The 12085-nt window shown below is 36.5% G+C and overlaps 1 protein-coding gene across 1 annotated transcript in view; it reads left to right on the top strand.

Annotated features, from left to right (window-relative positions):
* Nucleotides 1-214: 214 nt before the first annotated feature.
* col6a1 (collagen, type VI, alpha 1) overlaps nt 215-12085 on the top strand; it is a 28983-nt gene continuing 17112 nt past the window's right edge. The window contains exons 1-20 of the mRNA XM_058400406.1: nt 215-494; nt 2488-2614; nt 3051-3254; nt 4387-4546; nt 4738-4851; nt 5084-5104; nt 5204-5224; nt 5326-5370; nt 5533-5586; nt 6412-6456; nt 6570-6596; nt 6720-6746; nt 6841-6885; nt 9123-9176; nt 10148-10210; nt 10359-10421; nt 10602-10655; nt 10968-11003; nt 11127-11189; nt 11613-11675. Of these exons, the coding sequence (XP_058256389.1) occupies nt 407-494; nt 2488-2614; nt 3051-3254; nt 4387-4546; nt 4738-4851; nt 5084-5104; nt 5204-5224; nt 5326-5370; nt 5533-5586; nt 6412-6456; nt 6570-6596; nt 6720-6746; nt 6841-6885; nt 9123-9176; nt 10148-10210; nt 10359-10421; nt 10602-10655; nt 10968-11003; nt 11127-11189; nt 11613-11675 (1374 nt within the window). The 5' untranslated portion in view covers nt 215-406. The remainder of the gene's footprint in view (nt 495-2487; nt 2615-3050; nt 3255-4386; nt 4547-4737; nt 4852-5083; nt 5105-5203; nt 5225-5325; nt 5371-5532; nt 5587-6411; nt 6457-6569; nt 6597-6719; nt 6747-6840; nt 6886-9122; nt 9177-10147; nt 10211-10358; nt 10422-10601; nt 10656-10967; nt 11004-11126; nt 11190-11612; nt 11676-12085) is intronic.

Here is a 12085-nt window from a genome sequence, read left to right as displayed (position 1 = left end):
CACCACTGAATTTGCAGTTCAAAGCACCGTGCGCAATCCCCAAAACGCCATTTTCACAGTGAATTATTAAAGGTTGTGGATAGTATTATGGATTTCGCCATTACGTCTCTTTTATTTGCTCTACTGACATGGAAAATACGTGCAATATAATAGTTACAGTAGAGAATGAAGGGAGGATGATGACGAACTCCACCTCCTGAAATCTTGGGCTGGACTTTAAGGCGCTCCTGTGGACCTGCGCGCTGAGCGGACGCGCCATCCCTCCGACCTTATCCGCTATTGCAGCCATTAAATCCAAGCAAAAGTTATTTTTAAAAAAACACTCCTCTCCGTCACCACTGCCTTTCTCTGCGTCTTCCCCGTTACCGCTTTGCACGGTCACCGTGCAAAGACTTGCAGAAGAGCCATGGCGCACTATGGGTTTATTTTAACGGCTCTTTTCTTTTGTTCGGCGGGTTCAGAACTGTTGGCTCAGGACAAAAATAAATTCAGAGGTAATATTCTTTCATTTTTTCTTTGGTTGGATTGGTTTTTAAGAGTTTGACATTTGAAAAGTCGCATGATTTCTGCTTATTTCCGAAATGGTGGTTTGGATAGGTTTCTGTGCGTAACAGCTCGTGGAAACCGCGATACTAATGCATGTCAGCATTATAAAAATATATATGCTTTTCTGTCATGGTTTTATTAGTACGCCAGCATAGGAATATAATTTGTGATGCTTTGAGAACATGATGAAGGCGATGCGCTCTGAAGACTGATGGTGAGATACTGGAGCCCAAGTTCTGCTTCGGAGAGATGCTACGTAAAGATCAGTGGTGATCAAGAGTTTTGTTTTAGTCTCAGCAGATAATCAAATTTGGTAAATTTTACAGTTTCTGATCATAGTGTATTAATTTGTGTTTTTTGACATGTTGCTTTATGATTTAAAAGTGCTGAAAGTACAGAATGCTACAGTACAAGACAGGGCTCTAACTGGATTTGAGTACATTTTAATCTATATATTTGTGGCTAAATTTGACAGGAAGAAAATATTATATTTTATTAGCTAATGACTGCTATGATTGATTTTTTTTACTTGTACTATCACTTACGAGTCATGTGACCAGATCATGTGATGCATCCATCACTAGGTAGGCAAGATGGTGGCTCAGGGCCATGATTTATGGTATTGAATTGTGCTTGTTTTGGGTTTATCATACTTCAACTCATATCAGATGCTCAGATAAACAAATTTGTGCTCATACTCAACTATATGGAAATATAGTTATATTCTAAAATAAATACTATATTCTATATTCATAACACAGCATGAGTATTGGTTTCAGAATTCCAGTTTTTAATTCACACATCACTGACTTTTCAGGGTTTCCTCAGTCTATCACTTCAGTGTACATACTACCACATACACTCACTGTCCACTTTATTAGGAACACCTGTACACATGCCAATCATGTGACAGTAGCACAACACATAAAATCATCCAGATACTGATCAAGAGCTTCAGTTAATTTTCACACCAAACTTCAGAATGAAGAAAATGTCTGTTGGTACCAAATGGGCTGACTGAATTTCAGAAATATCTGGTAATATCTGGTATCCTGGGATTTTTGCTTTCTTTAGAGCTTACACAGAATGATACAACAGAAAACAACTCAGTGGGTTGAAATGCATTGTTGATGAAAAGAGGTCGAAGGAAAATGGCCAGAATTATTCTGCCAGGACGGATATAGTAACCTCAAATAATCACTCTTTATTGGACTTTAAGGTAGATGAACTACAACAGAAGATCATGGATATTTCCACTCTTGTCAGCAAAGAAGAGGAATCTGAGACATGGGCACAGTCTCACCCAATCTGGACAGTTAAAGATTAGGAAAAAAAAATCAACTGGACTTTTTCTAGTCTTCAGCTGTCCAGTTTGATTGAGTCTGTGCCTCAGATTCATGTTCTTGACTGCGAGGAGTGGAACCTAATGTGGTCTTCTGCTATTGTGAGCGATCTACATAACAGTTTGAGATGTTGTGCATACTGAGATGCTTTTCTGCTGTGTGCGTTTGTAAACAGTGACTAGTTAAAATGCTATCTCTTCCTGCCAGCTCTGACCAGTCTGGTCATTCTGCAATCTACAGACGCTCTGCTCAGAGTGTTTTTTTGTTTTTCCACATAATTCTGTGTAACCTATAGAAACCATTTTGTGTGAAAATCCCAGGAAATCAGCAGTTTCTGAAATACTCAAACCAGCCCAATGGTTAAAGACCGTTCAGACTGTTTTGCCATTCTGATATTTGATGTGAACAATAAACTGAAGCTCTTGACTTGATTCTGCATGATTTTATGCATTGTGCTGCTGCCATATGATTGGCTGATTAGGTAACTGCTTAAATTTACAGGTGTTACAAGCGTTCTTAATAAAGTGGGCGGTGAGTGTATGTACACAGCAATGCTCTTCTTTACATGCAGAGTAACTGATTATTCCTCCCTATACAGAATGCCCTGTGGACCTGTTCTTTGTGTTGGACACATCAGAGAGTGTGGCCCTCCGAGGAGTCGCACACTATTATTTCAACAAGATCAAAGAATTTGCCATACGCTTCATTGATGAACTGAAGGAAACGTATGTGACATACATCAATGTGGCACTCATATACATTCACACTTGGCACTTCAATACAATAAATCAACTGTGTAACACTGAATTATATTCACATCTGGTCACTGAAATACAGTGAACCACATTTTTATTCAAACTCTAATTGTGATGTGATCTGATTGTTGATGAACATATTGGCTCAAAACTTTCCTCAATACATAATACCATAAATGTCATAATATTTCAGAACTTTCAGTAATTATAGAGTTCACATTTCCATGATGATTCCTTGGGAATTGTCACCATCACAAACTGCAATTTTAATTTAACTCAATAAGACTACACCATTTATTGGATATTCAGATAGACAACATTATTTTGTACAAACATACAACATTATTGTACTGCATGGCATGTTAAAGAAGTTTTTTTTTTCTTTCTTTCTTCATTTTTTTGCTAGTCGCCAGTCATGTGACCGGTATACATCATGGAATTCTGGAGCTTTGCACTACAGTGATGAAGTGGAAGTGGTAAAAGGCCTGGTGGAAATGACGTCAGGTGGTCGCAGTGCACTTAAAAAAGCCATAGAAAACATTAAATATATCGGCAAGGGGACATACACCGACTGTGCCATCAAACAGGGTGTTGCAGAGCTGCTTATAGGGTATGTAAAGGCACACACACACACACACACACATATGTATGTGTAGATAGATAGATAGATAGATAGATAGATAGATAGATAGATAGATAGATAGATAGATAGATAGATAGATAGATAGATATAGTGAGATAGATTGATAGCTATAGATAGATATAGATATACACATATATAACACTGATTGTGTTTGTTTGTTTGTTTTTACTGACAAAGGAACAGATAATGTAGTTACTCAATACTGAGTGATATCCATCAATTAAACTTTAAAATGTGTGACTATAAAAAATCAAGGGTCTTAAAATAACCCTTACCAAAGTTGTTCTTATGTTACAGACTTACAAACAATTAGGTCTGGTTATTTAATTAGGAGGTTTTGTATTTTGTGCCCATCAGATGAATTAAAACTCTCATAGTGCAATCAGTAAAATGACGAATTATGCAGATTCGGGCCAATTTGCAAAATATTTACTTAAGACTAAACTGTACAATTACTACTAAGTTAGTTGTGGGAGAATACAAGTTCTAATGACATCCTATACAAAGATGTGAAAAAAGAAGCAACATTAAACAAATGAAATTTGTTTTAGAATAATGCCAAAATAAAAAAATATTGGATATATATTCCTGACATTAAAGCTAAGATCTATTTTTTGCAGTGTTCATTTTATATAATTTATTGTATAATATGCAATCACAATTTCTAAAGTGAACAATAGGCTGTGCTAAATCACTCTGAGGGTCTAACCATGCAAAACAGAGGTTTATTAACATTAATATAAATAATAACGCATATTTTTAATTTTTAAATGTTTTAGACTGATTAAACTGTTGTTATTCTCAAACATGTTTTTACATTAAAATGTTTTATTTTTTCACAAACATTTTTTACCCAAACAAATAATATATTTATTAATATATTTTTGACCCCAAGACTGTTCTTAGATGTCCATTATAAGTGTGTTGAGCAGATTCAAGCATGTTGAAATTCTTGACTTTAGATCTTACCTAAACTATGATTGTTGATCGATATTAGATTAGATTAGATTAGATTAGATTAGATTAGATTAGATTAGATTAGAATTGTTTGCAGTGTTCCAGTCTAGTCCTAATTCCACATACTGTTTTTTGTTTCCAGTGGCTCTTACTATAATGAGAATAAGTACATTGTGGTTGTGACGGACGGTCACCCTGTCAGTGGTTATAAAGAGCCGTGTGGAGGGATTCAAGAAGCAGCAAGCGAGGCCAGGCAGCATGGCATTAAAGTGTTTTCTGTGGCCATCTCCCCAGACCAGGAGGTACTGCTCTCTGAGTTAATCATGATTTCAGGCGTTTGCAGAAAACAAGCATTCATTAATTTATAGTGGGTGTGTCTGCTTGTTAGCTGTAAATTAGTTCTCTTTATTAATTGCATGCATTTAGGTAGATTTATAAATAGGTCTAATTATGACTGTTCTTTACCTTTCTTCTTTTGTTATGCCTCTCTTAGGAGTCCAGATTGTCTGTCATTGCCACAGACTTTACTTACAGGCAGAACTTCACTGCTGTGGATAACACCAGTGACCTACATATGAACACAATCCGCACTATCATCGAAATGATTGTGAGTCCACTTACATAGAATGCCACCCTGCTCCTCTGAATTTTTGTGTCTACTTGGACCATAGAACAGGATGACGATATCTATAAACACTTACACAACTTAATTGTTTAAGAGTGAAGGAGTAAGATTTCCTATTTGAGGATTCAAATTAAATATCACTGTATAGCCCATATTTTGATTTTAATTTTCACTCTGTTTCTCTTGTTGTTTCTTTTCTTCTACCGATGACCAGAACAATGAAACAAACGATGTGGTATGTCCATTTAACCTATTTTGTTTTACACTCATCTTTGCATATAGTATAAAGTATATATTAATGTAAAACATACTTTTCTCTCCACTCTTTTTGCAGTGTTGCTCCTTTGACTGCATTGTGAGTATTACTGCTGATCTTCATCATACCCCTTAACACAAACTTTATTATGTTCCCTGCAAGGTCTACAGTCTTTTAATGGTTTTTTTTTTTTTAAACAGGCACCCAACGGTAGACCTGGCCCACCTGGTGACCCAGGAAACAAGGTAAACCCATCAACTACCAATGAAATTTTTCTTCCGTTTATCCATTCATCTCTTCATTTATTTATTTTTCCTGCATCCAGATGACTTTTGACAGTCTTTGAACACTTGTATGTAGCAGGAGACAGGAAGTACATCACTAATGTTCCTGTTATGTCTTGACAGGGGGAGCCTGGTAGACAAGGGCTGCCGGGAGAAAAAGGAGAACCTGGACTACCGGTAACCACCAATTACATCATATTGCCTTGTGTTGCCTCCATGCGTTTCTCTCTCATAGCTTCACAATACTTTTAGAAGACATTCACATGTACGCTTGCTCATGTAGATAGATAAATAAATCCTATGAATTTCTAGAGAAACTGCAAGGTTTTCAGCTCCTACTTGTTTAGCAGTTGTTAAATGTCAAACATCCTGGCTGTGTAATTCCATTGTAATGACTTAGTGAAGACTTGTAACCCTGACATCTTGCCACACCCACAGCTGTTACAGTAAGGGTCTTGAACTGCACAGGTTCAGTCACTTCACTCCTGCGCACTCCACTGTTCTGGAACAGGACCAGCTTTCCCATTAAACAGTATAAGTTTACTAAGCCAGCAACTCCATTACGTTAAGGCAATGGTTTATAATTGTGTAGACTCTGCGTAATTTATAGTATAAAGCAATGCTAAACAGACAGGCACACAATCCTGGGTAAGCCTACAAAAATCTCGGGATTAGAAAGTAAAGACAGTGCTTCACCTACGACTGGTTTCATGATTAGAATCAGCTTATAAATTCATATTTTATACACTTTTCTTGTAAGCACCAGTCAGAAAAGTAAATCTGGGTCTCAACGAGCATTAGACACAGATTCTAGTAGAGCTGCCTTTGCTAATAGCACCACAGTTTGTAATCATGATAAGATCAATCATGGAAATAAATGAGATGGTCTGAACATTGCTCAGCCAAACATCTGCGTCATTATAGACTAATGAGCCATGGTTTTGTTATTGCAGTTATGCTGTGGTGATGTTTTTTTTTGTTTTGTTTTTTTTCATGTGATAGGGAAGACGAGGTGATCAAGGTCCAGTTGGTTATCAAGGCATGAAGGTTTGTCTTTGTAGTTATCCTAATAAAGGAAATATTAACAGTTTAACTCATTTAAGATTTGGTACATGTTCTGAAATTCTCACTCATATATTTGCTTCTGGACTGACTTTTAGGGAGACCAAGGAGAAAGAGGATATAAGGTGAGACGTTACACTGTCAAAGGAAAAATCTGATTAATTTGATATGGTTACATTTGTTTTGTTTTGTTTAGTTTAGTTTTTTGGTGAAGTACATGCTAATCAAATCTAGCTCTTTTTACGCAGGGAGAAAGAGGCCACAAGGGATACAAGGTAAGGCTATTCTAGCAGACAGTCACTGATTAGGACTGTTTTTCTGTAAATTTGTATACATATTTTGCTCATGTTGTGATATTCCTCCTTCCAGGGTGAGAAAGGACATCCAGGAAGAGATGGAACTGATGGGCGTAAGGTGAGTGTTTTTGTTCTTGTTCTTTTGTGTGTTTTCGGATTTTGTCTGTTTTAATTGTGTGGATTGTGTGTAGTAACGTTATTGTTCCTCAACAGTGAAGATGCTTTGCTATCTGTGCTGTAATATCTGCTTCTCTGTGTTTGAGAGCTATATTCAAATATTCCAACAAAACAGTTGTCAATCAATGGTTTTGAGAGTAGGCCTAAGCATAAATTCAGGAAAGGCAGGGTAATGTAAGAAGGAAAGAGAAAATGCAGCCTAAACCATGAGAAGCAATCTGTAAAGTGTAGAAATTGACCAGTGATGCCTTTGCTATTATAACAGCATTGGCACTGCTCACTTTTATGTAAATCAGTGGGTTATTTATTTTATAACAGACTGGTGTTATTTTTTGATATAGGTCGATGACGTTTGTGCTTCATCTGTGCGCATAAAAAGGACAGATGCAGCAGGACAGATGTCTAGTGTTTGTTCCACAGCTGGTGCAAATTTAAATGCTTGTTAAAATAGAAGCACAACTTAAAGAAGATTCATAAAGGCTTTCTGTGTGAAAATGGCCTTTAGTGAGCATGAGATGCCCTGTATAAAAAAATAAAAACCACACTTATGCATGAAGCACATAATGATTCAAAAAAAGACAGAAATCCACTATAAAAGTAAAAGCACAGAGTTAAAGTAAAAAAATATGAATAAGCATAAAATAAACAAACCATAAACTGCATTCCCAGTCCATTGGGATTCCCTCTTCTTAGTGGGATCCAGAAACTTTCACTTTCTCTCTCACTCTCTCTGGCTTCTTTGCATGTGCTACATAACTCTTCATACACACACTGCACACCAATGCACACTACCAGCACAACTTTATTATGTGTCATACGTTATCAGTTTAGTGTGTTATTCAATGCAAAGCTTCAATTTTGCTTACTAAAATGATTAAAACATCTGTATTACAACTGGTCACTTTGGCAAAACTCTTCACACAGTCGGCGAGACAGAACTGTGAAAGTCACTTTTCATTCCATTCACACACAAAATGTTTTCAGTGACCACATCCAACAAAATTCATGAACACTTTTGTCCCTCACACTCCAGCACATGCAAAACACTTTATATTTTTCAAATGCTAGCACACTGCTTTTAACAGTCTTTTCAAAACACAATGATGGGAATGAATTTCATGCAGTAAATGTATTGAAATATATAGGAAATCATTTTATTGTAAATAAATAGTAAGTAATGATCTCACCCAGAGCATAAAAATTGCAGTCAAGACTGAATTCTGTCCTGTTCCTGGTCTTGTATTACCATCTTATATTAAAAGGGGCTTCGGAATGATTTTTTTTTGGAAACATGGGTGAAGGAAGACAGAATGGTTTGGAAATACTGTAAGAGCAGCAGAGAGAGGGCAGTTTTTCTTTAAAGATGTAGAAAAAAGAAAGGATATTAAAGCAAGTTGCAGCATTTGTTATACGTTCTTTATTGACATTAGTAATTAAATACTGATTTATGGGAAAAATCAATCAAACTTCCAGAACTTCAAAACTTTCTGGAATTTTCACAGTTGTTAGTGTTGTACAGGTTGGTGTGTTATTAGTGACAGTATATACCTTCTGAGTGAGAGCTGTTGCCAGTGTTAAGATCGAATGAGCATATTTTCAGACATGTTTTTCTTGGTTGGAGAGAGTTTTGAAGAGTTTGGCCAAGCTTCATGTTAGTAATTCAGACTGTATGAAGAGTTTTGAAAAAGTGGCTTCATGCCTTCAATTATTATTATTATTTTATTTAAAATAAAAATCTGCCTATTTGTCTCACTTACTTCACATTTGTAAGACTAAAATATTAAGTATGTACAATTAATATAGAATAAACTACTCTATATATAAACTATAATGTTAAGTAAAATACCAGTAAACTAGTTAGTTCTGCCATTACTACTATGAAACGTATTGATATCTGGAAGTTAAGTGTAATCATGTGTGACCTGTACTGCAACACACACTCTTTGTAAACCCTACAATATCATGTAGATTCGTTATTGTGTGTTTAATGTCATTATATTATCTTAATATCATTATTATATATTGTTTGTCCAGTGAGCAGCTGATTCAAATTCCTCCTGAGTCTTCTTTCCATACTCAAGCTGTAGGATGCCCTGTCTTTTTACACATTTCCTCCATTTGTATGTCACTGTTATCATATCAAACTCAGTATTTATATTGGAATTTGTTGTCTTACAGGGTGAGCCAGGATTTGATGGTCTACAAGGTTGCAAAGGGTCGCCTGGGCAGGATGTAAGTCCTAACTTTTCAGGATTTTAAAGTGTGAATTCTTCTTCTTACAAATGTGTGTGTGTGTTTGTGTGTGTGGGAATGTTTGCCTTTGTGTATATACACTCTTATAAAAAGAGGTTCCTTGTGTGTGTGTGTGTGTGTGTGTGTGTACACCGTATTACTTTTTGGAATTTTATCTCTGTGAAATGATGTGTTTATGAATGTCATATTTTAGAAAAGATCAGATTGTTTATTAAATTTGTGACAGAAATGAAAACAGAAATGAGCGTAACAGTTTAATTAACTGTGGGGAGGGTTTTTGCTATCAGCAATATTTACACTAAATATTAAACCCTTAAAAGTAAGTGGGTTTGATACAGAACCATTCCTCATTTTTTTGAAGAGTGTACCAGGTGATTTTAGGTTCCTGCTCTTCAGCATGACCTCACTGGGCCATAACCCTGCAGAAGTAATGCCATATGAGTATCAGTAATGCAGTATTGCCATGGCAGCATGATAAATATTTAGTATGGACACTACCCCCTTCTGAGGATTCAGTGTATATGAGGGTATTTTTTTCTCTCCTATTAAACACCTGCTGCTGAATAAATTGTAGCTAGAAAGCTTCTGCTTCAGCAATCCCTGGTCGTGTGTGTCCATAGCCGATTGGATAATTCTATGGAAGTCCCGCCCCCAAGCCAAATGATTGTATTTTTCTTATGTCAGTCAAACACTATGTACTGAACAGCTGTTTATGCTCAGCGTGCATCTGGAGCGCAGGACTGAGGATGTTTGCCTCTTACAGAGCCAAACATTTACCAGACCTGACATTTTGGCTATTCTCTGAGATCATGCACTAGACTGTTTGTACTTTATTTACATTCTTTAATGAGTCCGATTATAGACAAGTGTGGCTTTTCACTCAAGATCTGGTGACAGTGAACTACAGTTTCTAAGCAGTCTAATGGGACATTTTTCTTTCTCCATTAAAGGGTTTGCCAGGAGATCCAGGCCCAAAAGGAGACCCCGGTCCTTATGGACAAAAAGGAGACAAAGTAAAGAACTGATTCTGTTTCTCTTGTTATCTTTTTTTGCTTTTGCATTGTCAACATGGAATGAAATTAACTCTATCCTTATGATGTTGAAATGATAACACATGGCTGAGTTTTCTGCTCTCTAAAGCTCAATGTTTGTTCCTCTTAGGGAGAGTCTGGAGCAGACGGTGGAGCAGGGAGACCTGGTAACTATGGAGCCCTTGGAGGCAAGGTACAATGCTTACAATCTTTGCTTTAGTTCATAGTATATAAGATCATATCAGTTGCTCAAGTTGGCTTTATAGTTTATAGTGTAGTCTGTGAGAGGCACAAATGTTTTTAAGTGCCTTGATTCTGTTCCTTTGTGACCCTTGAGGACCCGTCATCTCGTCTGTGATGTTTATTTTTATAGGGTGACAGAGGACCAAGAGGAGCTGATGGGGATAAAGGAGAAAGAGGGGATGATGTAAATGTTTCTTCTTCTTCATTTTCAGCTATTAGATATATTTGTAGTATCAGTGATCACTGCATGGTGTCTTCTGCACATAGATTTACTTGCTTAGAATTTGTATTTGATCATAAAGTTCAGCAGGCTAATGAAATGATTTGTTGTTATTCCAGTTTTTTCTGAGCATTCTTTGCTTGTGTGAACACCGTGTATGCACGCGCTATTGTTTGTTTTTATTTTTTTCATTTGTATGTTCGTGTAGTTGTGTGCTTTTCATATTATAGACTAATTATAACGATAAGCACTTGTTATATGCTTTCTGTTTTTTAGGGACCACAAGGACCAGATGGCGGGAAAGGCGATAGAGTACTATTTCCAATAATATTTTTATTGGTTACACTTAGAGGCCTGCATTTTAGTGGTAAAGTTAATGGTGTGGGTGTACGTCCTGTGTAAATGGTAGGATTTAATTTTATAATCGTTTTGTAGGGTTCACCAGGTGAAAAAGGTGAACAAGGTGCTCGTGGAAACAGAGGACCCAGAGGAGAGCCTGTAAGTTTTTTTTTACACTGATCTAGCATTATCTAAAGTCATATTCAGCTTAACTGCAATTAAAAGGGAAGCTTAAGACATTCAGAGAGAACTAAGAGAAGTGTAGTGTCATAAATGAGCTCCATTTCCACTGATATTATGGAGTAAACGAAGCAGTTTAATTACACAGCAGTTACATATAAATAACGTGTACAACACGTAATACAGTAAGAGGAAATGAATATAAAGTGTAGGATAAACACGCTTTGTCAAATCAGTTGAGGTATAGTGTTGATCGGGGCTGCCGTATTTGTAATCATATCATATACAATAACTGTAATGTTAACTGTAACCAATTAGACCGGTAATGTCATGATGTAATGATGTAGAGGACCAAAAATAAACAAATTAATAATTAGATTTTGTGTCCTTTAACCTTTCTAGGGTGAGCCAGGTCCTCGGGGTGAACCAGGACGTGAGGGATCTGCTGGAGGAAATGGTGATCCAGTAAGTGAGAAAGTCTTAAATGTGTTAAGTAAACTAATTTAACGCAGCAACATGTAGGTTTCTACAAAGACACAATGTTAAATTCAGAACATCACCTGTGGCTTTTGTATTCTCATTACAAAGAACAAGAGTCTTTGAAAGTGAAAGATGAAAAAACATGATTAGTATTTAAAACATGAGGACTGCACACAGGACTGAGGATTTGTTTGACCAGATGATATGTGAGTCTTTTAATCTTTGAAAAATGGCTGAAAGCTTGAAGCTGATCTCAGAGCTTAGGCATTTTGTGAGGCTCCCCCTCATGTGTCTCAAGTCACAGATGTTGGATGTTGGTTAGGAGGCACATTAGAGAGCTGAGGAAGAGTCTGTTTCGGCTGATTTTGATGAAGAGATGATATGAAAGGGGTAAA

The sequence above is a fragment of the Hemibagrus wyckioides genome, linkage group LG10 (genome assembly GCF_019097595.1).
Source record: "Hemibagrus wyckioides isolate EC202008001 linkage group LG10, SWU_Hwy_1.0, whole genome shotgun sequence".
Classification (NCBI taxonomy): Eukaryota; Metazoa; Chordata; class Actinopteri; order Siluriformes; family Bagridae; genus Hemibagrus; species Hemibagrus wyckioides.
This window is presented reverse-complemented; position numbering and strand designations above follow the sequence as displayed.